A 27,436-nucleotide genomic window follows, 5' to 3' on the forward strand; every position below is an offset into this window, starting at 1 on the left:
TACATGCAAGCAAATAAATCGATACTATTCTATCAGGGCTGTCAAAAAAAGTTCTGGACGCCAGCCGGGAGAGTTTATGTAACTCTATCTATCTATCTATCTATCTATCTATCTATCTATCTATCTATCTATCTATCTATCATCTATCTATCTATCTATCTATCTATCTATCTATCTATCTATCTATCTATCTATCTATCTATCTATCTATCTATCTATCTATCTATCTATCTATCTATCTATCTATCTATCTATCTATCTATCTACCCAATCTATCTATCCATCCATCCATCCCAGTCAACTTCGCTCATTCATTCTGGCGTGCAGAATGTCGGCCTCTCGGAGATACGCCCCCTTATCCCGCCCCCTTATGAAATCCCAGCCTATAGAAAAACAACTTCGGGAAGAAGGCGAAACAAGCCGCGCTGCGTCTAAGTTCGCGCAGGCGTATACCCAACCCCTCAAAAAAAATAATATATAAAATGCGTTTCCATCGCGCCCGACCGCACTCTTTTGCCCGCCTCTGGCTCCGCCCTTCCCTCACCCGCCTCCGCGTGCTTTTTAAGCGCGCCCGCGCGCCGGCTCCATGCGTTCGTAGCCTCTGGTTTCCTGCCGACCTCGCAAGATTCTTCTCCAGACGCGGACGGGCTCTTTTTTTTTTTTTTTAAAGAATAAAGCCTTGGGAGGGCTCCGCGTCCACGCGCCTGCGCAGTGGACTGGCCCTGTGGAGGGTCAGTATCGGGGGGGGGGGGGGAGCAGAATTCGGGCGCGGGCGCGGAGTGTCTTTCCTGGGCCTGGCCCGGGAGGAAGGGGAGGCTCTCGGGCATCGCCTGTCAAACGCCGGAGCCGGTTTGCTTCGTGCTGGGATAACAGCTGCACCGGGGCTGGCCCTTGACACGGGTACGACGGTGGAGGGGGGGGAGGGAGGCTGTTCCCCAGATCTCTCCTCGCACTACAAAGCCCATCATCCCCGTGTGGACCGGGGATGAGATCCGACCCTGGATCTTCGGGGTGGGGGGAGGGTGGGGGATACACAAAGCGGCTGCCATGGCTTGCCTTTCGGGGTCCTTTCGGGCGACCCCCGCGTTGCCACGTGTACCGGAGGGGGTGGCGGCTGCAGACACGAGCGAGGTTGCCCGGATCTTTTGCGCGGGTTCTGACGAATGCAAGACCTCCAGGCGGCTGCTGGTCAGCTGAGTTTCGGGGACGTCCTGTGGGCGAAGGTCCTCTGGATGACACCCCCCCTCGAGCCTGGAAATGGGTTTGTTGTTGGGTAAACGGGATGGAGCTGGTCGTGGGAAAGCAGTCCAGGAGGTTTTGCATTGGTGGCCCTAAATGCCGGGGCTGCACTAAGTCAGCATCAGGATGGGGTTCTGGGCTTTCTTTTAGCTGACTTAGGATAGTGTTTCTTAAACTCTTGTCTCTCCAGATGCCTTCCTTTCTACTCTTAAGTTGAGATAGGTAGGTAGGTAGGTAGGTAGATAGATGATAGATAGATAGATAGATAGATAGATAGATAGATAGATAGATAGATAGATGATAGATAGATATAGATAGATAGATAGATAGATAGATAGATAGATAGATAGATAGATAGATAGATAGTGTTTGTGTGTATTCAAGTCAAAAGGTCTAGGAAGATTCTCACTCATCCAGGTTATATATATGTATAACCTGGTTGTCTGAAAGATGCTTTTTTCAAGAGGCAAGTGGACTTTCTGGTTTTTCTTTGAAGACATTTTTCTTCTTATCCAAGAAGCTTCTTCAGCTCTGACGACCATCCAGTTAGAGCTGAAAAAACTTCTTGGATGAGAAGCGAAATGTCTTCCAAGAAAAAAAAAATCAGAAAGTCCAAGTTGCCTCTAGGGATGCGGTGGCTCAGTGGTTAAGATGCTGAGCTTGTCGATCAGGAAGGTCGGCAGTCTGGCGGTTCAAATCCCTAGCGCCGCGTAATTGAGTTGAGCTCCCGTTACTTGTCCTGGCTTCTGCCAACCTAGCAGTTTGAAAGCATGTAAAAATGCAAGTAGAAAAATGGGAACCATCTTTGGTGGGAAGGTAACAGCGTTCCGTGCGCCTTCGGCATTTAGTCATGCCAGCCACATGACCACGGAGACATCTTCGGACAGCGCTGGCTCTTCGGCTTTGAAACGGAGATGAACACCGCCCCCTAGAGTTGGGAACGACTAGCACATATGTCCGAGGGGAACCTTTACCTTTACCTGTATTGCTTTTTCCATGATTTCATTGAGAATATTACCTTATACCTCTAGAAGACCCTATATTATCTATCTGTTTATCTGTCCGCTTGCCCATCCATCCAATTTCTATATCACCTCACACTTAAGCGACTCTAGGCAGTTTAAATACCTATAACCGAGGCTTTCTAATTTCAGATTTTTAATCTGATGTGAAATATTTAATTGCTGCTATCTTTCTAACCTTTCTCCTGATCCATTGTGTTCTTCGTTTATTTTAATGTATAATGGACCCATATGATGTTCTTTTGTGGAATAAAAAGATATATAAAATGAATTAGCAATTGCTCCCATTTTCACTGTTTTTTTAGCCTCCGATTGATCTGGGAACACATGCGTTTTGCTGTCTCATGATCCTCTTAATAAAACATTGTTTTTCAACCTTGGTAGCCTTACGATGTGTGTCAAGGTTGGAACACACTGTTTTAAAGAAAATGAAGGATTGTAAATAGAATAGTTTGCTAAAGTCTTTAGTTGTTCTGACCTTTCTCAAAGTGAGTAACTTGGTACTAAGTTATGTATGGTAGAGACCATAAAGCCTGGAGGTGTGTTTGTTGCTAATTCCTTAAAAGGGCCAGTTTATGGGGAGAGGCAAAAGTAGAAAGTGGGTCTGATTTTCATTAGTATTAATGAACTGGAAGCATGGCGCTTTATTTTATTAAACAGTACTGCATATATAGACAAAGTAGCTTGTAAAACATAAAGCCAAGTACAAAAGAAAAAGTGTAATCTTATATGGAAAACAAATGGGCAGCCAAATCAATAACAATGTAAAACTGAACACTGGCTTTAAATCTGCAAGATATACAATAAATATAATCTTGTTTTATGTTAAGAGATATGTATTGGTCAGCAAGACTGATCAACTCCAAAACCAATAAATCAGTGGCGATATTTTATGAAACTCGACTTTTTCCCCCTTTTTTTAGACATTGAAACAAATGAAGTACATTTTGGTAACAGGTGGTGTCATCTCAGGGATTGGAAAAGGAATCATTGCCAGCAGCGTTGGGACGATCCTCAAATCATGTGGATTACACGTCACTTCCATTAAAATTGACCCTTACATTAACATTGATGCAGGCACCTTCTCTCCTTATGAACACGGTAAGACGAGATGAAAACCCCTTCTTGATATAGCAGCAAGGACTGAGTATTTCCACATTCTAGTACAGAAGGTACATTTTGTAGAGTAGAGTAGAGTAGAAATAGAATACAATAGAAATAGGAATAGGAAAAGAAAAAGAAAAAGGAATAGAAAAGAAAAAGGAATAGAAAAGAAATAAGAATAGAAAAGAAATAGGAATAGAAAAGAATAGAAGAGACTTTGTGAGTCATCTAGTCCAACCTCCTGCTCAAGCAAGAGACCCTATATACCATTTCTGACAGATGGCAGCCCATTTTCTTATTTCTCTACTTTAAAAAAAATAGAATACGATACAGAGAGTCCAATCTGTGTATTGGGCTATTTTATATTATTTATATTTATAATTTTTGCTTTCGTTTTTATTCCATTTGCATTTTCTTTAACATCAGCCCCTCTCCTACTCATGCCTATAAAATGGGCAGCCATATACATGGACTTCAATGTGTTGAAGTCCATTCATCTTTAAAAGGAGGCCTGAGTGAGAAACACTGCTGTAGATGGTTCAGGCAACGAAAGCGACAGGCAGCAGAGATCCTTGCTGGGGTTTGGTCTACAGTGGGAAGCAAATGTTGAGGCTCCTTCGGAAAGTTGCACAGTAGATCCTAGGATGGTTCAGCTGGCGTTGCCATTGCTCACCAATCGGGAATATGCTAGGCTTGGGAAAAAGGTTTTGGAGGGACGCTTTCAGTACACAGACCTGGATAGGCGGAAGAAGGCGACACAAAGCTTACCTGTGGTGGTCATTTTGTTTTAGGTGAGGTCTTTGTGTTGGATGATGGAGGAGAAGTGGATTTGGATCTGGGTAACTACGAACGGTTTCTTGATATCCGGCTCACAAAGGACAATAATCTGACCACTGGGAAAATATACCAATATGTCATCAACAAGGAAAGGAAGGGAGACTACTTGGGTAAAACGGTGCAAGGTAAAGTATTAAACATGGATTCATTCTCCTTTGGCTGCAGACTTTGTTTAATTTCAACCATAAAGACCATGTATTTTATGTACTGTAGCTTATGTAGCTTACTGTAATGTGCTCTACATGGGGCTGCCCTTGAAGAGTGTTCGAACACTCCAGCTGGTCCAGAATGCAGCCGCGCGAGAGATCGTGGGTGCACCCAGGTACACCCACGTCACACCTATCCTCCGCGAGCTGCACTGGTTACCCATTAGTCTCCGGATCCGCTTCAAGGTGCTGGTCGTTACCTATAAAGCCCTTCATGGCATCGGACCTGGGTACCTGAGAGACCGCCTCCTGCCGATTACCTCCCACAGACGATTAGATCACACAGGTTAGGCCTTCTCCGGATCCCATCTGCCAGCCAGTGTCGGCTGGCGACTCCCCGGGGGAGAGCCTTCTCTGTTGCAGCTCCAGCCCTCTGGAACGATCACCCCGTGGAGATCCGGACCCTCACTACCCTCCCGGCCTTCCGCAAAGCCGTTAAGTCCTGGCTGCTCCAGCAGGCCTGGGGGCTTTCGAAATGTCCAACCCCTCGGAAATTGTGACTGTTGTACATTTTAATATGTTGTCTTGTGTATTATCCCCCTCCCTTGTTTTATTGTAAGCCGCCCGGAGTCCTTCGGGAGTGGGCGGCATACAAGCTCAATAAGTGAAATGAAGTGAAATGTACTGTACAATACAATACTATACTATACTATAGCAGAGTTGGAAGGGACCTTAGAGGTCTTCTAGTCCAACCCCTTCCTTGGCAGGAAACCCTGTACCATTTCAGACAAATGGCTATCCAACATCTTCTTAAAGATTACTGTAGTTTATGCACTGTAGTTTTTATGTACTGTGGCCACTGTCTCTCTTGGTGTTTTGATAACCTGGAGATGAGTAATTTGGGCACTTCGAGACACAGTTGAAAGCATTATTTAAAAAACATTTCTTTCCAGTACTACAAATAAATAAAGAAGAGAATAATTGTTAGAGCAACTCAAGGATGTCTTTAGGGAGTGGTCAAAAAATTAAGATATCAGCCACAGTGAAACAAAGCTTCATAGTAATCAAAGCTTCATAGTTTTTTTATGTGTGTCATGTACACAGAGCTTTGATTGCATCGTTAAAGTCGCCATCTTGACTTTTTTGACCTTACCCTGCTGGCATCCCTGGAACACCTAATACTATTCTAGTTGTATTTGCATGTTGCTGTAAGCCAGAACAATGGAGACTTTACTCAGGAATATGTTCACGAGAATGCAGTGTCACTAGCCAACAGGAATGATAAGGTATCCAGTAACCTTATTGGATAAAACAAAATAGCCAAATTGGTTAGAGTTGGATCGCATCTAGATTGAATTAATAAAATCAAATAACCAGAAATTCACCAAGAAATGAATGTTCAGTGTTAACATGAGATGATTCTAATTGAAACCAAGTATGTAGCCAGAAAAAGGGACGTGGTGGCTCAATGGTTAAGACGCTGAGCTTGTCGATCAGAAGGTGGGCAGTTTGGCGGTTCGAATTCCAAGCGCCGTGTAACGGAGTGAGCTCCCGTTACTTATCCCAGCTTCTGCCAACCTAGAGTTTGAAAGCATGTAAAAATGCAAGTAGAAAAATAGGAACCACCTTTGGTGGGAAGGTAACAGGGTTTCATGCGCCTTCGGCGTTTAGTCATGTCGGCCACATGACCACGGAGAATGTCTTCAGACAGAATTGACTCTTCCGCTTTGAAACTGAGATGAGCACTGCCCCCTAGAGTCAGGAACGACTAGCACATATGTGTGAAGGAAACCTTTACCGTTAACTTATATGATGTCAGCCCTGAAAACAGGAGAAGGGAGGTAATGGGGAAAGAAATCATGATGAAACCTATGTAGCCAGAAATTATTGAAACAATAGCTTTTTAAAAATTATTTTACAGTTGTGCCCCACATTACTGATGCCATCCAGGAATGGGTGATGAGACAAGCACGGATCCCAGTGGATGAAGATGGCATGGAACCCCAAGTCTGTGTGATTGAGGTTGGTGTCCATGGCCTTCTGTGTCTCTTGCCAGGACTTCAGATAAACTAAACCTGTAAGATATTGGTTGATGATTACCACCTGGGTATTGCGAAAGGTACCAAAAAACATTACCATACTTTATGGTCATTAATCAGCACAAGAAAATTAATATGCAAATATCCAAAATATCCAAATTGATAATGCCAGGATAATTGGGGGCTATATGCTGACTCTGTAAACCACTTAGAGAGGTCTTTAAAGCACTATGAAGTGGTATATAAGTCCAAGTACTATTATTAATGGATAATTAGAACTGCAGAAAAAACAATGGCTACCAACCTGCCTTCCATTGAGGACCTGTATACTGCATGAGTCAAAAAGAGGGCTGTGAAAATATCTACAGACCCCTCACATCCCGGACATAAATTGTTTCAACTACTACCCTTAAAACGATGCTATAGGGCACTGCACACCAGAACAATTAGACACAAGGACAGTTTTTCCCCGAATGCCATTTCTCTACTTAGCAACTAATTTCCACAACGCTGTCAATAATTTAGTTAGATTGCATTACTATTATTCTTCTCTTCCTTATTCTCTTCCAACTTATTACTAAAACCATGTTGCTTGTATCTTTCAATTTATATTCTTATTTGTTTCCTAATACGATTTGATAGCTTAAACCTGACTATCACTAAGTGTTGTATCTTTTTATTCTTGATGAATGTATTTTATTTTTCTTACATACCCTGAGAGCATATACACCAAAGGCACATACCTTGCGTGTCCAATCACACTTGGGCAATAAAGAATTCTATTGCTATAGTTAAGAAAAGTACATGAAGGGATTTGGCTGAAATATTGTTAAATTTGAATATGGTAAAAGGAGATGGGGGACAACGACAGGGTTTGTGCTTTGAAGAAAAGAGCTTTGCATTTAATTTTCGATGTCTGTATTTTAGCTCGGAGGAACAGTGGGAGATATTGAAAGCATGCCTTTTATTGAAGCATTCCGCCAATTTCAATTCAAAGTCAAGCGAGAGAACTTCTGTAATATTCACGTCAGTCTAGTTCCCCAGGTAAGATTCCATAAGGCAGTTCCTTGTAGTATTGGTCCCAGAGAACCAAGGTTGCTCTTTGCTAAGGCTTTGGGTTATGATATCCAAAAGGTTGGGAATTGTTTCTTTCACCTTGCTTGTTCTGTTTGTGATGATAGGAAACTGTTTGTGGAATTAGATGGCCAAGAAACTACCGTGTTTCCCCAAAAATAAGACAGTCTTGTTGTCAGCATTCCAAGTATCATGTAGAATTAAATCAGAATCAAAGGCAAAACGATCCTTAAAGTTCCAATTTAATAAAACAGACATCTTAGCACATCTGTGTTAATCCCAATACTAGAAATGCCATCAAATTCCACCCAGTTAAAAGTTCATGATCTTGTCCCCACACCCACAATCCATCACATGGTCCAATCTTCTTCTTCCACGCTGGCATCCACACCCAGCTTCTTCCAGTCAGGTCTACTGGTGCGGAGACAAAGGATGACCTTGGCTTTTAGTAAAGAATGAAAACAATACATTCCACAATCCTACTCCTTCTATTCCCCCCTCCCATCGACTATACTAATGAAACAGCATAATGAAATAAGACAAAGTGTGGCAGGCCAAAATTCTAAAAGGAATATAAATGCAGGCCTGACACTTGTTTTCTTTTGACCCCCGAAATAAGCACTTGTTCTTATTTTCGGGGAGGTCTTATTATTTTTGAGGTGCAGGAGGCGGCAAGCGTGGTCACCTCCTGGCTGTTGCTGTGTTGCAATATTTTCGGGGGAGGGCTTATCTTAGCGCATGCGCTCAAAAGCTCGATAGGGCTTATTATCCAGGGAGGTCTTATTTTCGAGGAAACATGGTAGACAAATAAACAAATGAATAAACGGACTGCAAGAACGACCTGAAGGTTTTCAAAGAAGTTGGGAAATAAATCTGATCTTAATTTGACACGTCGTCTTCTTGTTTATGTTTCTTGGCTTGTCTTTTTTAGCCAAGTTCTACAGGGGAGCAGAAGACAAAACCCACCCAGAATAGTGTTCGCGAACTTCGGGGCCTGGGTCTATCACCAGATCTAGTAAGTTTTGATACGATGTATGTAAAAAAAAAAAATACTGGCTGGATTTCAAACGGCTGTCAGGCTGAGGCTGGGAAGATGTTTTTCAGCAATTTGAGAAATATAAAATAAATTGCTGTGAAAGAGATAATTATCTGTTCCCAGAAGCTGAGAAAGTATAATGTGGTTAATTGTTCTTTGGTGAGCTAACCAAATTCTGTTTGAAGGCTAGATTTAAACCTTGGGCAAATCTTTTGAAGGTTTCGCTATTTTCTTTACTAGATCGTGTGCAGATGTTCCACGCCTCTGGATACCTCGGTGAAAGAGAAAATTTCCATGTTTTGTCATGTAGAACCAGAACAGGTAAAGTTGCTTCATGTTAACAGCAACGTTTGGCATAGATGTGCGTTTTCTGCAGGCTTTTGATTTCATGTAATAGTTTCTGCTTGCACAGAACAGATTTAGATTAGATTTAGATTTAGATTTAGTTTATTTGTATGCCGCCCTTCTCCGGGAGGGACTCAGGGCGGCGAACAACTCGAAAGGGGAAAAGGGGATACAAACACAATACACGTAATTAAAATACACAAGAGTCATACAGCCATACAAGTCGAGAGGGGAGGGGAACTCATCAACCCCAGGCCTGCCAGCACAGCCAGGTTTTGACAGCTTTCCAGAAGGCCTGGAGAGAGGTGAGGGTCCGAATCTCCGCGGGGAGTTCATTCCAAAGGGCCGGAGCTGCTACAGAGAAGGCCCTCCCCCGAGTGGTAGCCAGATGGCATTGGCTGGTAGACGGAACCTGGAGGAGGCTGACCCTGTGCGATCTAACGGGTCTATGGGATGTAATTGGCAGCAGGCGGTCTCTCAAGAAGTTATGAACTCCTATCTAACTTATTAATTATCTAGGGGAAAAAAAAGAAATGTACAAGGTAGATTTTCAGTCATTTATCACCAAATCACAGTGATGACGAATTGTAAAACAGGTGTTGAAGCATTTATCTGTAGGCTGCTGGTTGCCTATCTTTCCTTTTCATCAAAGCTCGGGAGACCCGCATCTATGTCAAATCAAGAGAATTCTGTGCAGCTGACTTTATGTACGGAAGCCCCCTTTTTTTCCAATTAGCTGGGACTTGCAATGCAGCGCGGCAATTAATATTTTGATTTTCTGTTTGCCAAAGCAGCAGTTAATTCTGTGCGTCGTTATGTGTATTTGCAGATACGGCTGTTAAGATCCTAGTAATATTTGCTTAACCAAATAATTTGCTTTGCTCCAACAGGTGATCTGTGTCCATGACGTCTCTTCCATCTATCGTGTTCCTCTGTTGCTAGAGGAGCAAGGAGTGGTGGATTATTTTAGACACAGGCTCAACCTTCCCATTGAAAAGCAGCCCCAGAGAATGCTGATGAAGTGGAAGGAGATGGCAGACAGGTGAGAGCTACTCTGGGCAAACAGTAATTCTGGCTAGTTTCACGCCATGCAGTAAACTTTTAAATCTAAGACGACAAAGCACAATGGCTGTGCAGTTTGATATCCGCAAAGAAAGCGTGTTATTGCTTACAATGATGTCCTGGTTACCCCAGCCAGCTAAGACAATCACTGGATTCCCACAACAATGAACCATATGGCACCCAAATGTAGATTGCTATAGTGTAGACCACACCACTTCAGACCACAGATGAAAAGGATAGGACAAGGAATCCTCCATTATAATTGTGGAGCCGTGACGGCACAGTGGTTAGAATGCAGTATTCTGCTCACTGCTACACCCACATTACACCTATCCTCCGCGAGCTGCACTGGCTGCCCATTGGTCTCCGGACACGCTTCAAGGTGCTAGTCGTTACTTTTAAAGCCCTACATGGTATCGGAACTGGGTACTTGAGAGACCGCCTCCTGCCAGTCACCTCCCAAAGACCTATTAGATCCCACAGACTAGGCCTCCTCCGAATTCCATCTGCCGGCCAATGTTGGCTGGCGACTCCACGGGGGAGGGCCTTCTCTGTGGCTGCTCCGGCCCTTTGGAACGATCTCCCCGTGGAGATCCGGACCCTGACTACCCTTCCGGCCTTCCGCAAAGCAGTTAAGACCTGGCTGTTCCGGCAGGCCTGGGGCTGTTGAACTATCCAGCCCCATTCGAGGTTACGGCTGTTGTAGAATTTTAAATTGTTGTTTTTTATTTTATTTTTTTGTATTCCTTCCCTTTTTATTGTTAGCCGCCCTGAGTCTCTCAGGAATAGGGCGGCATACAAACTTAATAAAACTAGAAACTAAACTAGAAACTAGAAGTTCAATTCCTTCAATCCTAATAGGCTCAGGGCTGACTCAGCTGTCCTTCCGAAGTCGGTAAAATAAGGACCCAGGTTGTCGGGGGGCAATTGGTTGACTCCGTAAACCACTCAGGGAGGGCGGTAAAGCACGGTGAAGTAATATATAAATGCGATAGCTATTTTTTAAAAGGATTTTTTTGGAGATATACAGTACACTGGACTAGTCTTTTTCCTGGCTTGAAGACCCAATTTGCTTAACTTGGCTCTGGCTGAGCTAAGTTTTAGTTTGCAGAATGTCTTTCATGAAGCCACCTCTGCATCCAAGCTCATAGTGTACCTTTTTAAATGTTACAGTCTACTTGCTTTGGACAGAGAGATCCGGGTTGGGGGGGGGGGAGATGTAAATGTAATAATAAATAAATAAAATTAGCAGTGTTAATAATTTGCATTTTATCCAATTTACTGCATGTGTGGATTTTGATGAGGGTGGTAATAGTGATGGTGCTTTGAGTTGGAATGGAGTCTTGGTTGCTATGTGGACAAATCTGTGTCATTTTTCTAGGTAGCAGTTTCAGAAATGGTTGCTCTGGCCTTCTTCCTAGGATCAGTCACCCCAGCTGGTTTTTGTGCCTATCCATGTTTTCCTGTTTCTTTGTTGTTGTTATTTGTGAAATCGTGTCCGACCCATCGCGACCCCATGGACAACGTTCTTCCAGGCTTTCCTGTCCTCTACCATCCTCTGGAGTCCATTTAAACTCCCGCCTACTGCTTCAGTGAATCATCCAGCCACTTCATTCTCTGTCGTCCCCTTCTTCTTTTGCCCTCAATTGTTCCCAGCATGAGGCTCTTCTCCAGTGAGTCCTTCCTTCTCATTAGATGGCCAAAGTATTTGAGCTTCATCTTCAAGATCTGGCCTTCTAAAGAGCAGTCAGGGTTGATCTCCTCTAGGACTGACTGGTTTGATGGCCTTGCAGTCAAAGGGACTCGCAGGAATCTTCTCCAGCACCAGAGTTCAAAGGCCTCAATTCTTTGGCGCTCAGCCTTTCTTATGGTCCAACTTTCACAGCCATCCATTGCACCTGGGAAAACCATAGCCTTGATTATACACACTTTTGTTGGCAGGGTGATGTCTCTGCTTTTTAGTATGCTGTCTAGATTTGCCATAGCTTTCCTCCCCAGGAGTGTCCCCTATTTCTAGTCCAGCATATTAACCAGTAAATTGTCTTGTGAGATTATAATGTTAATATTGGCTTTCTCATTCCAAACTTTTTGATATTCACTTTTTAAATACGTGCTTTTGGTTTTTCACACAGATACGATCGCTTATTGGAGACCTGTTCTATTGCCCTGGTTGGCAAATATACAAAGTTTTCAGATTCATATGCCTCTGTCATTAAAGCCTTGGAACATTCTGCTCTAGCAATCAATCACAAACTCGAGATAAGGGTATGCTTTTTCCACTGACTACCTCCCCAAAAATATTTTTTTCCTTGCTTGGTTTCGTTTGAAACTTAAAATCTATATGGGTGTCTGCCCTGAGTGGATATTCCTATGGCACCTAAAATGCTATTACTGGCACAAATTCTACTATGTTTACCAACAACGACAAAAACCAGCCCACCCCATACAGTCCAGCAATGTTAGAAATGATGGAGCTTATTAATGTGATAACAGTGATGCCAGCATTGGGTCACAATGTGTAAGAGACTCTTTGGGATGTTGATATTGTGTCAATCCCCCAATTGGCTACTGTACACTTTTCCATAGCTATAATAAACACAATGGGGAAAATGGATCAAAAGACAGAGTACACCAGCATTTCTTAGTGTGGTTCAGGGACTTCTGAGGGTCCCTCAAGACCGGGGTGTCAAACCTGATTTCATTGAGAGCTGCATCAGGGTTGTGTTTGACCTCAGTGTGTATATGTGTGTATGTGGCCAGGGTGGGCGTGGCCAGCTCGCCGTCATTTGTGTCGGGTGCTTGTGGCGGCCTGATCGCTTGCTGATCACCCCTGAGCTCTGTTTTCACTGGCATAGGGTTGCAGGAGGCCATCGCAGCTGAAAATGGAGCTTGGATGAGCCACGTGTAGCCCCCCTGAGCTCCGTTTTCACTGGCGGAGGCACTGGTCCTTCGTTGTTTCCAAGGCAACCCTAAGGGCCAGATCTAAGCACCCTGTGGGCTGGATCCAGCCCCCGGGCCTTGAGTTTGACACCGCTGCTCAAGATCCTCTCGGATGCACGAAATAAAAACTATTTGCCAGATATGGAAGATATTCCTAGAAATGTAAAATATATCTTATTATTTTTTATTTGTTAAAATAGTTTTTCACGAAACGCTTTATGTTAATATGTTTAATATTATTTTTATATGATTCAATAAATGTTCTATGTGTTAATTTTAATACAGTATTAATCAATGTAACCTACACAAACAAATGCTCTTTTGGGACCCTTCATAATTTTTAAAAGTGAGAAGGTCTTGAGAGCGAAAAGTTAAAGATTGGCATATGGAATTTCTTCTGTTCCTCCAAAGAAGACCGAAGGTTCTTTAAGAACGTTGATTGCATGCACATGTGACAACCCCCCCCCCCTGCTCTCTGTTTTGGGCCTAGCAGGCCTTCCTGAAGCCTCCTGGGACCAAAAATGAGGCACAAGGAGGGCAGGCCCCCTTTCGCTCCCCTTGCCCTCTGAGCATGCACACGCAACTCCCTCGCATGCATGGCGGAGACCTTAAAATCCGCTGACCAGCGGGAGGCGCAAATGCAGTAGAGCTGAGCTGGGGTGATGGCTCATGTGCACCCAGAGAGGACTCTATGTGCCCCTTGTGGCACCCTTGGCATAGGTTTGCCATCACGGGTCTATAGACTGATTCGATCACACAGGTTAGGTCTCCTCCGGATCCCATCTGCCAGCCAATGTTGGCTGGCGACTCCCCGGGGGAGAGCCTTCTCTGTTGCAGCGCCAGCCCTCTGGAACGATCTCCCCGTGGAGATCCGGACCCTTACTACCCTCCCAGCCTTCCGCAAAGCCACTAAGTCCTGGCTGCTCCAGCAGGCCGGGGGGCTCTCGAAATATCCAGCCCCCCGGAGATTGTGACTGTTGTATATTTTAATGTTGTTTGTGTATTATTCCCCCTCCCTTTTTTTATTGTAAGCCACCCGGAGTCCTTCGGGAGTGGGCGGTATACAAATCAATAAAACTATAGCTATAAACTATAACTTGGAACAGAGTTTTTTCAAAAGAAAAATATATATCAAAGCTATCATTTGGTTTCTATTTTGTCAGTTAGTAGAAAAATCAAGGCAATGATCAGCTAACCTTGACATTCAAGGCCTAACATGAGACAATCTTTTTCTTTCTTTCTTTCTCTCCAGTATATTGATTCTGCTAATCTGGAACCGGTTACATTACAAGAAGAACCAGTTCGATATCACGAAGCCTGGCAGAAGCTGTGCAGTGCTGAGTAAGGCATTCGTCCTCTTCCTTGCTATGATGAGAAAATGTCTCCTCTTTTTATGGAAGGTGTTTTTGTGCTTCTCCCAGCAATAACTTTATTTTTTATTAGGCCAGATTTGTTGAGTCAGTGTTAAAATGTCTTCCTTTTATGAGTTAGGCACCGGGCCTTGTTTCCTGTTTCTGAGCAACAGGATGAAATATATCGGAAACAAGCTTTTATTGCTGGCTCTAATTCCAGCTGGTTTGGAATTCTATTTAAAGAAGAGGGTGACATATAATAGGATGAGAAGGAACCTTGGAGTTCTTCCGGTCCAATTCTCTGCCCATGGCAGAAATCCTCATTTCATCCAGAACAAATGGTTGTCAGTCTTTTTTTGAAGACTTTCAGTGGGTGGAGGACCCACAACTTCATGAGGCAGGCTGTTTCACAGCTTCTTAGCTCCTTCGGTCAGGAAATCCCTCCTTATTTGGCGCTCTCACAATTAAAATTCCACCCATGGCTTCTTGTTTTATCCTTGGATACTCTGGATAATAAATCCAACACCCTCTTCCTTGTGACATCCCTTCATGTTTTGGAATGCCGTTATCATAGCTCCCTTCTCTTCTTTAGGCTAAACGTAGCAAGTTCCTTTAACTGCTTTTTTGTTTTGTTTATAAATATCATTATAAATAAATGCCATGTAGAAGTTCCTTGTCCACAAACCACATACTGCAGATTGCCTCTGGGTGATGATTATATGATGGTGCCACAGAATGAACAAATGGGATCCCCCCGAGCAGTGGTGCGTTTCAAAAATTTTTCGAACCTACTCTGTGGGTGTGCCCTCCTTTGTAGGAGTGGCTTGCCGGCCATGTGACCTGATGGGAGTGGCTTGCCGGCCATGTGTTTTCTCTCTCTCTCTCTCTCTCTCTCTCTCTCTCTCTCTCCCTCCCTCCCTCCTTCCTTCCTTTTGTATCTCCCTTTTTCTTTTTTTTCTTTCATCTCTCTCACTTTTTCTTTCTTTCTTTCTTTTTTTATTTCTTTATTTCTTTTTCTTTCTCTGTGAGCCTGTGTGTGTGTGTCTGTCTGTCTGTCAGTGGTGGGTTTCAAAAATTTTTGGAACCTCTTTCTTCTGTAGGTGTGGCCTGCTTTCTGGGTCCACTGGTGGAACCTCTTCTATTCTAACTGGTTCGGTAGATTTGACGAACTGGTTCTACCAAACTGGTGCGAACTGGTAGGAACCCACCTCTGCCCCAGAGCTATTGATATAGGTGTCAGGGGCTCTCTAAAGCTCACGTAGCAATAGCACTTAGCCTTATACACCGCTTCACAGAGCTTTTACAGCCTTCTCTAAGCAGTTTACAGAGTCAGCCCATTGCCCCCAACAATCCGGGTCCTCATTTTACCAACCTCGGAAGGATGGAAGGCTGAGTCAGCCTTGAGCTGGTGAGACCCGAACTGCCAAACTGCTGGCAGGCAAGCAGGCAGCAGAAGTAGCCTGCAATATTGCATTCTAACCACTGTGCCACCATGGCTCTTAGTAGTTTTCCTAGAGGTTTCTAGAGATTGAACTTTGGACAATCAGCATTCAGTAGAGGGGTGTTACTATGATACGCACCTCTGTCAAATTTCAGCTGGAAATCCCTGCTTGGCTGAAATATCTTCATTCTTGCTTGTGACTGATGTTGCAAAAACACCCCATTATTTTGAGCGGTGTTTCTGGATTTATTGTCTCATGTTGGCGGTGATACTATTTGCACAAACAACAATCTGGATAAATTCTTGCTGGATTAACGCTGGGCTAAATCATGGTGGTTTCCACTAAGATTGTTAAGTAAAGCACCATGGCTGTGCTTTATAAACAAAACGACTGGGATTGTTTTCACTAAGCCTCCTTCGTTCAGACTAGGTGGAGTGCATTGTGGTGTGTATTTTACTGTGTGAATCCAGTTCGTTTTCAGAGGACTAGGATAAATATAATGCAAAAGGTGAAGTGAGTGCTCAGGTTTATCCAATAGGCTTCCTCCTTCTTTGTTTAGCGGAGTCTTGGTTCCAGGTGGTTTTGGTGTTCGAGGCACAGAAGGAAAAATCCAAGCCATTTCTTGGGCAAGAAAGCAGAAGAAACCTTTCCTAGGTGAGAAAATATGCTTGAATGTTATTATTTTTTTTGTATGGAGAAAGATGTAGCAGAACTTTAGTTTACAAGGCATTGGGCCTATTCTTTGATCTCTGTGTCCAACCATTTCTACCTGTCCAGTAGGACCAGTAGGATGGGTGCCCTCCAGATTCTTTCAATTAATCAGTGTCATCTCTTGAGAGCCAAGAAGGATGTGCCAAGGCACATGCCCTCTGGAAGAGCATCTCTGCAGAGTTTCATGTGACCCACCCTTGTGATGTTCCCAAAGTCTTTAAAGACTTGGCTTTGTTCCCAGGCCTGGGGATAGAGTGATTGCTGAGTCCGTTGAATTTTCTTCAGCGTGTTGATGTTTGTTTCCTCTTGCCCATACATAGCACGTAGCAACAGCACTTCATAGTGCTTTCCAGCCCCCTCTAAGCGTTTTACAGAGTCAGCCCATTGCCCCCAACAATCTGGGTCCTCATTTTACTGACCTCTGAAGGAAGGAATCAACCTTGAGCCTGGTGAGATTCGAGCTGCCAAATTGCAGTCAAACCGGCAGTCAGCAGAAGTAGCCTGCAGTACTGCATTCTAACCACTGCGCCACCACAGCTCATGATCTTTTTCTCATAGTTCTTTATTACAGCATAAACTGTTGGGTGGCCTCCAAAGTTAATCCAATCAATCATCAATCAACCAACCAATCAATCAATAAGATAAATAAAATTCAACTAATTGCTTTGAACGTGAACCAGAATTGAAATGGTCCTTTCTGTATCAGCTTGCTTGACATGATAAAGAAATATTCTTCAGTATTATCCCAAGAAACCTATCTGATTTCTTTGAAATCGTGTGTGGCCAGACTGATGCATTATTGTAAGGCCATAAATTATCCTGTACCCGATCTCCAGCTGCTTATGTAAATTCTAATAAAGAAGGGTAATAGGAATTCTGCTATGTATTTGAGAATACCAGTGCATATTTTTTAAAAATATATCTCCTTGCTCTGTTTTCTACAGGAGTCTGTCTGGGAATGCAGTTAGCTGTTGTGGAGTTTGCCCGCAACATCCTTGGCTGGCAAGGTACAGGCGTGGGAAGATAAACATTTGGGTCTGTCTTTCAGAATGTTAACCCTTAAAATCGCTTGTGATATAATTGTTGTAGGGTAGCAATACGCTGGGAACATTTAAATCTCAATAAAGCTTTTTATACTTAAGGTAATTGTACTTGTTTCACTTTACCCAGTTTTCACAAGAGTTTCTAAAGGAATGAGCTTTTAATTCTCTAAACTGTTCACAATACAAAACACAAATCTCCATGTTTTTCTTGCTTTGTTTACTAGCCTAAGTGTAGAGGTCTTAATAAGAAAGCACCTATTTACAATGTTCAAACTTAAGTAGTGGATTATTAAAATATACAACATGGTATGTTGATGATTTGGGTAGGATAGCGTTGACCAGTATATGTGAATCGTTTGCTCCGAGTCTTGGGTTACATTGCCTTTCATGCTAATTAATGGAAAAGCTGCTTTCCACTGGAAATGTAGATTTCTTATGTGATCAAAGCCTTATCATCCACAGATGCCAACTCTACCGAATTTGACCCCAAAACTACACACCCAGTAGTAAGTGTGATGATACTTTTTAAAATCCATTGTGGTTTCTTTTCATGTGTACCAAGAACATTTGTTCCCTCCCTCCCTTCTCACAGCAATTATTTTGAAAGGAAATGTAAAAAAAATGCCCTGATTAGAATGAATTATGATGAGAATAATTAGACTTCCCTATAGTGTTATGATTGATGAACTTCTGTTAAAATGTTGTTTCATATTTGAAGTTAGGTGTTTTGAGAGTTGCTCTCCCTCCCTTTTTTTTGTAGATATGAATGTCCATATTTTATTTTATTTAGAGCCAGTGAATCTCTCAATTTGACCAAATAGGATGTGTGTTACATTTACTTGACTTTCCTGTGGCCCGCCAGTGGCCAGCAGAATTGGCAGCAGATTTGGACAGTGAGGAGGTTGGGGAGGAACATGGACCAGTCCTGGAATCTGGGGAAGGCTCTGAGGAGGGCTCTGTGTCGGAGGCAGAGAGGGGGGGGCGCAGAGCCGACTGGCAGTTATCAGCTGCCTTCAGAGTCAGACATCAGTGAGGCAGATGAACAGCCGGAGTCTGTTCCCAGTGTGCGCATGCGCAGAGTTGCCAGACAAAGGGAACAGCTAAAGAAGAGGGATCGACTTAGGAATAAGACCACAGGTGGATGATGAACGGCCCCTTCCAGAGGAAATAAAAGAGGAGCGAAAGGGGAGTGGAGTTTGCAGGAGACAATTAGTTCGCTTAATTGGTTCATGGCTCTTCGCGAAGTTTTGCAGATATTGGCCTGGCAGCTCTCCGAGCTAGATAAGGTCTGTGACTGTAAATCCTCCCTTGAAAGACTTTTCTGGATGTGAATGAGCAGAATTCACAGCAAATTAATGAAAGGGGTTTTGTTGGGATAAGGAGTTTGCTTCATGCTCTTGGGAAGCCTCGGTCAGAACAGTCTTTCTATTCAAGAGTGTTGTAAATACCTTAAAAGTAAACTTTTGCATGTTTGTATATGTGTGTTTAAGTTACATATGCATATAATGTTACACATTATGCACTCGCGTGAATACACTCTAAAACTCATGATAGACATGGCTGCATTGGCAGTTAGAAATGGGGGGTTTAAGCCCTTCTGATGGATTACCAATTTCGGAAACCATCAATTTTGTTTTTAGATGCTACTAAACCCGTGCAAATGAACCAACTTACATATTTTGTTTTTCCCTGCATACTTGCTTAACGTCTTTAGTTGTCTTAACTTCTTCTCCCTCATATCATACTCTTGGACTTCTCAGGTAATTGACATGCCGGAACACAATCCAGGTCAAATGGGTGGAACCATGAGGCTGGGCAAGAGGAGAACTATCTTCCAAACCAAGAACTCTGTCATGAGTATGCTATCCTTGACCTTCCTTTCTTTTGACCCCTGATTGTATTTTGATTATACAACTACTCAGGCTGCTTAAAGTAAGGGAAATTATAGCTAGCATCCGTCCCACTTTGCTAGGACATTTGGGACAATTTTGATGACTTTGGTAGTAACTCTACAAAGAATATATCTATCTATCATCTATCTATCTATCTATCTATCTATCTATCTATCTATCTCTATCTCTCTATATCTATCCATATCTATCTCTATCTCTATATCTCTATCTATATATTTCTCTATTTATCTCTCTATATATCTCTATATCTCTATTTCTATATATATATATATCTATTTATCTATATCTCTATATCTATCTATCTATCTATCTATCTATCTATCTATCTATCTATCTATCTATCTATCTATCTATTTTCTCTATCTCTCTATCTGTATCTATATATCTATATCTCTTATTTCTCTATCTATCTATCTATCTATCTATCTATCTATCTATCTATATCTATATCTCTATATCTCTATATCTCTATATCTCTATCATCTATCTATCTATCTATCCGTAGATTTTCACGGGTGTAGGTATGCTGGTCTTGTTGTATTCGGATCTTTTCCCGTGTAAGATTGAGATCTTGGCAACGTTTCAGCGAGGTCTCACTCGCCATTTATTTGGGAACCAGTTTGGTCTAGTAGTTTAAGGCAGTGTTTTTCAACCACTGTGCCGCGGCACACTAGTGTGCCGTGACATAGTGTAAGGTGTGCCGTGGGAAAATTACTTTATATGTAGTCAATATAGGCACAGAGTTAATTTTTTTTAACATTTTCTAATGGTGGTGTGCCTCGTGATTTTTTTCAAAGTGTGCCTTTGCACAAAAAAGGTTGAAAAACACTGGTTTAAGGCACCAGGCTAGAAAGCAAGAGACAGTGAGTTCAAGTCCCACCATAGCCATGAAAGCCAGCTGAGGTGACTTTGATCCAGGTTGTTATCCCCTCCCCGAGGTCAAATATAACCCTGATACGGCTCTCAATGAAATCGAGTTTGACACCCCTGGACTAGAAGATAGACTCATGCATTCTTTCTTTGGTGACCGCTTTCTAATAAATTTTTCTGTAAGAGGAAGAAAATCACTATATCAGGAAAAGGCCAGGGGTAGGTATGGTATTAATAAGTATGCTGGTTTCAAATAAGCAAATGGCCATGTATTTTCTCTACCAATAGGAAAACTGTATGGAGATGGTGATTACTTAGAAGAAAGGCACAGACACAGATTTGAGGTATGGCTCCTTGGAGTAGAGAAAGAAAGGCAGTGGGCGGGGAAATGATCAGTGGTTGGTTTCAAAAAATTTTAGAACCTCTTCTGTAGGTGTGGCCTGCTTTGTGGGAGTGGCTTGCCGGCCATCTGACTGGGTGGGAATGGCTTGCCGGCCATCTGACTGGGTGGGAGTGGCTTGCCAGCCATGTGATCAAGTGGGAGTGGCTTGGCAGTCGTGTGACTGGATGGGTGTGGCCAACTTGTAAAATGTGGTGAAACTCGCTTAACAACGCTCTTGCTTAGCAACCAAAATGTTGGCTCAGGAACTCTGGCATTGAAGTGTGCAAGTCTTAAAGCTGTCAAGTTCCAAGACCCTTCCACCCCTAACCCTTTAGGAAATAAAACCCGCAGGGGTGTTCAAACTCGACAGCTTTAAGACTTCCAGGTTTAGATAAGACTCTTAGAGGCGGGCAGGGCAATTGGTGAGCCAGCCAATCAATGAGCAGTGGATGGGGCAAACATGGTGCGGATGGGCACGGGGAGGGAGCTGGAACCAGTTCTAAATGGCACGGTAGATTTGTGGAACCTCTTCTATAGAAGAGATTAGAAGTGGCAGGAACCCAGCCCTAGAAAGGACCCTTTTTCTCCAAAGTCCAGTTAAAAACTATCACTTGGTGTCATCTTCTGTTCATAGGTAAACCCGGAGCTGAAAAACTCATTCGAAGAGAAAGGTATGAAGTTTGTAGGCCAGGATGTAGAAGGAGAGCGAATGGAAGTGGTTGAATTGGAAGGTGAGCATTGATCCGTCACGAGAAGGTTTGCGAGAGACCGCCTGCTGCCAATTACCTCCCAAAGACCCATTAGATCGCACAGGGTTGGCCTCCTCCGGGTTCCATTTACTAGCCAATGCCATCTGGCTACTACCCGGGGGGAGGGCCTTCTCTGTGGCAGTGCCAGCCCTTTGGAATGAACTCCCCGCAGAGATTCGGACCCTCACCTCTCTCCAGGCCTTCCGAAAAGCCGTTAAAACCTGGCTGTGTTGGCAGGCCTGGGGTTGATGAGTTCCCTTCCCCTCTCGATTGTGTGTCTGTTGGTTATTTTAAAGGTTTGTATTTGTAGTTCTTATGTTTCCCTTCCCCTCTTGGCTTTGTGAGCCGCCCTGAGTCCCGTTGGGAATAGAGCAGCATATAAATAAAACGAAACCTGAAACCCGAAACCTGCTATTGTTAATCGAGGAAAAGTTTTAGGGGTTTCTCTGAGATTTGTGGAAGTGATCTTTCCTTAGATAGGAAAAAAAAGAGAATTGCTATATTAGGTCTTTAAAAAAAAATGAATTTTAGTGATGGCTAACATGTGAGGTCCTTGTCTGAGCTTGGTTTTTTTTTTTTTGCAGACATTTCATTACCAAACTAGATAACATCAGTGATTTACCCAGTTTGGTAATGAAACATCTGCAAAAAAAAAAAAAAAACAAAAAAACCAGCCAAGCTCAGAGAGCACCAAGTTCAACCCTGAGTACAAATATTCTCTTCCATGGCTCCACACCTGTAGGATGCTAGCCAATAACCTGGCATTGGCTGGGTATTTATTTCTAGGGGGAAAATGTCCGGACCAAATGTAATTTCTAATGTTGGATTTTCCCCCTTACCAAAGGGACTCCCCCCCTTGTGGAGTACTGTGAAGCCGTTACCATGGGAACTCCAGTGCTGTACAGTAGAAGCCATTTTACAGCAGTACAGTAGAAGGCACTTCTACATTTTAAGGCACTACAGGCTGTATCTTAACAGAACCCAAACCCCGAGGGGTGTTAGGGGTGTCTTTACCCCCCCCCCCCCCCCAGTATTTGTCTCCAGAGAGTAAGTCATCTGTGTACCAAGTTTGGTTGAAATTGCTTGAGGCATTCCAGAGTTATGCCGGAACACCCACACCCACACAGCCGTTTATATATCTATATAGATTCATGTAGCCTTATGAATAGTTTTGGCCATTAAGCTAATAAAGCATGTCTTATTTTTTTTCCTCTAGAGCATCCTTTTTTTGTGGGGGTTCAGTATCACCCAGAATTCCTATCCAGACCCATAAAACCCTCTCCTCCTTACTTTGGCCTCCTCCTGGCTTCTGCAGGGAAACTCTCACATTATCTCCAGAAGGGCTGCAGACTCTCTCCCAGGTAAGTCCAGCCTGCATTGTACTTTTGGGATTTGCTCTGGGAGTGCGTGGGAGCTCCAGATTTACATCCGTCTGACACTGTAAGACCTCATGACGGCATCCTTTCCCCTTGCACCTGGATTAATATTATAATTAATATAATATTAACAGTGCATTGTGGGAGAAGTACATTATAAAGGCCTCTCTGCTCTGCCCGTGCTTCTGTTTCGATTCTCTCTGAAAGATTAAATTAGTCTTTTTCAGCGGTCCTCAATGATGTTGATTTTTTTTTGGAAAGATTTGGGGTGGTGGTTCATGGTTAAAGGAAGGTCAGTTCTTTATTATTCCCCCCCCCCCCGTTGCCATTAAGCAAAAACTTTGATCTCTGTCTGTCCCCAAGTCAGTTCTGGTTCTGTAAATTTGGCAAAGGATAAAGGTTATGACAAACCAGAAACGGCTTCTTTGTGAGATTATATTAGAAAGGTTAAAGGAGGAAGTTAACTTCTCTCTCTTTCCCTCCCTCCCTCTCTTTCCTGCCGTCACTCCCTCCCCCTTCCTCCTTCTTCCCGTCCCTCTCCCCCCTCCCCTCACCCTCTATCTCCCTGCCCCTCCCTCTTTCCCTCTCTCTCCCTCCCTCCCCTCCCTCTCTCCTCCCTGTCCCCCCTGTCCCTAACTCCCTCTCCCTCCTTCCCCCTTCCTCCTTCTCCCTGTCCCTTTCTCCCCCCTCCCCTCACCCTCTCTCTCCCTGTCCCTCCTTCCCTCTCTCCCCCTCCCTCCCCTCCCTCTCTCCTCCCTGTCCCCCCTGTCCCTAACTCCCTCTCCCTCCTTCCCCCTTCCCCCCGTCCCTCTCTCCCCCCTCCCCTCACCCTCTATCTCCCTGCCCCTCCCTCTTTCCCTCTCTCTCCCTCCCCTCCCTCTCTCCTCCCTGTCCCCACTGTCCCTAACTCCCTCTCCCGCCTTCCTCCTCCTCCCCGTGCCTCTCTCCCCCTCCCCTCACCCTCACCCTCTCTCCCCCTCCCTCCGCTCCCTCTCTCCTCCCTGTCCCTAACTCCCTCTCCCTCCTTCCCCCGTCCTCCTTCTCCCCGTCCCTCTCCCTCTCTCCTTCCCCCTCCTCCCTCTCTCCCCCCTCCCCTCACCCTCTCTCTCCCTGTCCCTCCCTCTTTCCCTCTCTCCCTCCTCCTCCCTCTCCCTCCCTCCTCCCTGTCCCCACTCTCTTTCCCTCTTTCCTTCTCCCTCTCTCTCCTTCTGTACTTCCCTCCCATATGCACATCCTTGTGCAAACTATGGATTCTAATTTTCAATGTACTCTTCTGCCTTTTATGTTGATGTATGAATTCCAAGTATTTTGTTTTCTGCATCTCATCAAATAAGTATTTATCTTAGTTTCATGTATTTCCGTTTTTGTTTTTTTAAAAAAAATAGTTTAAATTAAAACTTTCACGACCCTTGGGGTGGCCTATCTAATGCGGAGTCCTCCTGTAACAGATAATTTTGTTACAAAAACAAGAAGGGGTCCCCGCTATATAAAAAAAGGTTTATTATATAAAGACAGCCAAGCAACCTTATCTTCAGAAATGTTGAGACCTCCAGTATTTGCTCTGGATCACAGTTATGTTCTTTCTCTTGATTCCTCTTGTCTCAGTGGCAACGAATTCTCGCTGAATCAGTAGACCAGGAGCAGAATTTGTTCATGTATGTAAGAGAAATCCTGTTATTTTTCTAACAGCCTGAATTTTACAGGGATACCTATAGTGACAGAAGTGGAAGTAGTTCCCCCGATTCCGAGATCACAGAACTGAAATTTACTGCAGTGAATCATGAGTAAACTGCTGGTAAAATCTTATATTTCATTTTCTGGGTTTTTTTAAATGGTTTCTTTCCCGGTTTGCTGGGAGCAGGGGATGGTGGTGTTGTCAAAATTAACCAGGTTAAAAGAGTATTTTCAAAATACGATCAATTTGACATGTAGTAGTAGTTGTAGTTTATTCAATTTGTATGCCGCCCTACTCCCGAGGGACTCAGGGCGGCTAACAACCAAGGGGGGAAGGGGATACAAATAGGACAAAAGACAGACAGATTAAAAAAACAACAACAGTCGCAACATTTCAAGTGGGGCTGGAAATTCATCTGCCCCAGGCCTGCCGGAACAACCAGGTCTTAGTGGCTTTGCGGAAAGCCACATAAATAAAGCCACATAAATAAAGCCACATAAATATTTCTGATCTTCCTCTTTTTCTCTCTCTTCATCTCAACCTTACCCCACCCTCCAGGTGTTTGGAAATTCTTCACTGGACAACCCTACGTCCTGAGGATTTTGTAGATCATGTTATTATCATTATTTTTTTACTTTTGGAAACATCTTGTCATTACCTTTTTTTTAAAAGAAAGTATTCCGAGAAACTGGCCGTGCTGCTTAGCTGTGCTCACCTGGGAACTTACAAACCTGAAGTGCAGAAGCTGAGGGAGGGAAGAGACATTTTGGACACGTAAGGAGGTTTAACGTCGTAATTGCTCGCAGAAGAGGCCAAGCAGAATCTCTGCTCAGGATTGTCTGATTCTTCTACATTGTTGGAGGTGTACGTTGTATCGTTGGCAATCTCAGTGGCAAGTCGTACAAGGCAGCCTATATCACAAAGCTTCTAAAGTATTCAAAAACAAACTTGGTGCTACAGCCTAACAATCCCTTAACCTTTCCCAAGAGAATAATTTTCCTGTTCCCGAGAGACTCGGTGTGTACTCTGATGCTGGAGCCCCACAGTCAAAGATCCTTTGAAAATGTGAGTGTGTTAATTCCTGCCCCACCCTCCCCAAGCCATTTTACACATTGACCAGAGGAGCATGGCTTTCTTTAGTTCAGCTTCCTGAACTGATTCCTTGCATCAAGGGGGCAGGGGATGCAGTGGGGGTGCACGTGTATGAAAAAGTGACTTTTCAGAAGTTGCCTTTTGCACCTCTTATTGCGAGCTTTGCCTTGGACTAGAAAGAAGCACTGAGGGTCTTGTTTTTCGAAGTGAGACCATCACACTACGCGGAAGGAAGAGCTCCTGTGGGCGTATGGGCTGCCCTGGGCATCTGTTTTGACAAGGGGATGTATGTGTCCGGTGACACGCAGATGCAGCGCTAGGAGAGAGAAAGGACAAGCCTGCAGATGTGGGGGTTGAAGACAAACATGGTTTACGATCTTTTCCCAGTGCAGGGTTTGAAACTACATTTTCCAGCAAGTTACGCGAAACAGTGTGTTAGTGCAAACATATTGGATGTACAGATCTTTTTCAGTTCATTAAAACTTTGGGAAAACAATTGGTCTGCTCTCTCTGTTTATATAGCTTGAAAACCCTCCCCCCCCATGCCCTCCCCATTTGTCTTATTTAAAGAGTGGAATTTCTTTTGAAATTACATCCCTCCCTCCCTTCCTTCCTTCCTTCCTCCCTCCCTCCCTCCCTCCTTCCCTCCCTCCTTCCCCATCTCATTTAAAATTATATGGCCAGCTATCCCAAATACAGGTAGACCTCGACTTATGATCAGAATTGGCCCAAAAATTTCTGTGCGAGACACTTATTAAGTTAGTTTTGCACCATTTTACTTTTCTTGTCACATGTGTTAAGCGAATCGCTGCAGTGATTACATCAGTAACACGGTTGTTAAGTGAATCTCGGCTTCCCCATTGTTTGTTGCAAAACAGGATCCCTTCCTTGACCCCAGCACACTGCAACTGTCATAAATATGAATCAGTTGCCAAATGTTTGAATTTTGACCTCGTGACCATAGGAATGCTACAATGGTTGTGAGTGTGAAAAGCAGTCATAAGTTCCTTTTTCTAACGCCATTGTAACTTTCCACTGTTATAAGCTGAGGACTACTACCTGTACAGAATTACAAATCTGGCAGACCATAGGAGGTTGCTATTATTTTATTATCTGAAACATCCACCCATATAAATGCTGGTGGATGTCAGTTAAAGAATACTAGTCGTAAGCCAAGTTTAGACTTTTAACCTGTTTGAATATCCCTAAAATCCCAGCAATAACTCCCTGTTTTTGTTTCTAAAGAGATAATTGCCTGTAGCAGTAATAGCCACATGGCGAAAACAGGCAGAGGAAAGGGTAGGTTAGAGAAGGGGAACAATGGGGAAATTACCATTATACTATTAATATAATAGTTATGAATAATGTTTTCCCACAACATGAAATACAATAATAAAATAGCAGAGTTGGAAGGGACTTTGGAGGTCTTCTAGTCCAACCTCCTGCCTAGGCAGGAAACCCAATACTGTTTCAGACAAATGGCTATCCAACATCTTCTTAAAGACTTCCAGTGTTGGGGCATTCACAACTTCTGGAGGCAACTTCTGTTCCACTGATTAATTGTTCTAATTGTCATGAAATTTCTCCTCAGTTCTAAGTTGCTTCTCTCCTTGATTAGTTTCCACCCATTGCTTCTTGTTCTATCCTCAGGTGCCTTGGAGAATAGCTTGACTCCCTCTTCTTTGTGGCAACCCCTGAGATATTGGAACACTGCTATCAAGTCTCCCCTAGTCCTTCTTTTCATTAAACTAGACACACCCAGTTCCTGCAACCGTTCTTCATATGTTTTAGTCTCCAGTCCCCTAATCCTCTTTGTTGCTCTTCTCTGCATTCTTTCTAGAGTCTCCACATCTTTTCTACATCGTGGCGACCAAAACTGAATGCAGTATTCCAAGTGTGGCCTTACCAAGGCATTATAAAGTGGTATTAACACTTCATGTGATCTTGATTCTATCCCTCTGTTTATGTAGCCTAGAACTGTGTTGGC

General features: G+C 43.5%; 1 protein-coding gene across 3 annotated transcripts; it reads left to right on the plus strand.

Moving 5' to 3' along the window:
- The first annotated feature begins 555 nt into the window (after positions 1–555).
- Positions 556–25,945, plus strand: CTPS1 (CTP synthase 1). 3 transcript variants are annotated; one of them, XM_032228305.1, is made up of 19 exons: positions 556–731; positions 3,185–3,362; positions 4,157–4,327; positions 6,270–6,370; positions 7,315–7,431; positions 8,393–8,476; positions 8,738–8,818; positions 9,733–9,884; positions 12,037–12,169; positions 14,097–14,185; positions 16,198–16,292; positions 17,294–17,356; positions 17,855–17,898; positions 19,153–19,249; positions 20,464–20,519; positions 21,192–21,288; positions 22,523–22,667; positions 24,372–24,477; positions 24,916–25,945. In XM_032228305.1, the coding sequence occupies exons 2-18, from the start codon at positions 3,197–3,199 to the stop codon at positions 24,442–24,444; spliced, it is 1,764 nt and encodes a 587-aa protein (XP_032084196.1). In that variant the 5' UTR covers positions 556–731; positions 3,185–3,196; the 3' UTR covers positions 24,445–24,477; positions 24,916–25,945. The 3 variants fall into 3 exon arrangements, with proteins under 3 accessions (XP_032084196.1, XP_032084194.1, XP_032084195.1); XM_032228303.1 differs by having other exon boundaries at positions 559–731; positions 24,386–24,477; XM_032228304.1 differs by lacking the exon at positions 556–731 and adding an exon at positions 762–900 and having other exon boundaries at positions 24,386–24,477.
- Positions 25,946–27,436: the final 1,491 nt, after the last annotated feature.

The sequence above is a fragment of the Thamnophis elegans genome, chromosome 12 (assembly GCF_009769535.1).
Source record: "Thamnophis elegans isolate rThaEle1 chromosome 12, rThaEle1.pri, whole genome shotgun sequence".
Classification (NCBI taxonomy): Eukaryota; Metazoa; Chordata; class Lepidosauria; order Squamata; family Colubridae; genus Thamnophis; species Thamnophis elegans.

What these genes read in the sequence shown, in the direction of transcription:
- CTPS1 (XM_032228303.1), top strand. Translation starts at nt 3,197, where the DNA reads ATGAAGTACATTTTGGTAACAGGTGGTGTCATCTCAGGGATTGGAAAA. An exon ending in CCCAAGTCTGTGTGATTGAG is followed by an intron (nt 6,371 to 7,314) that starts GTTGGTGTCCAT and finishes TCTGTATTTTAG; the next exon opens with CTCGGAGGAACAGTGGGAGA. An exon ending in GCAGAAGAAACCTTTCCTAG is followed by an intron (nt 16,293 to 17,293) that starts GTGAGAAAATAT and finishes TGTTTTCTACAG; the next exon opens with GAGTCTGTCTGGGAATGCAG.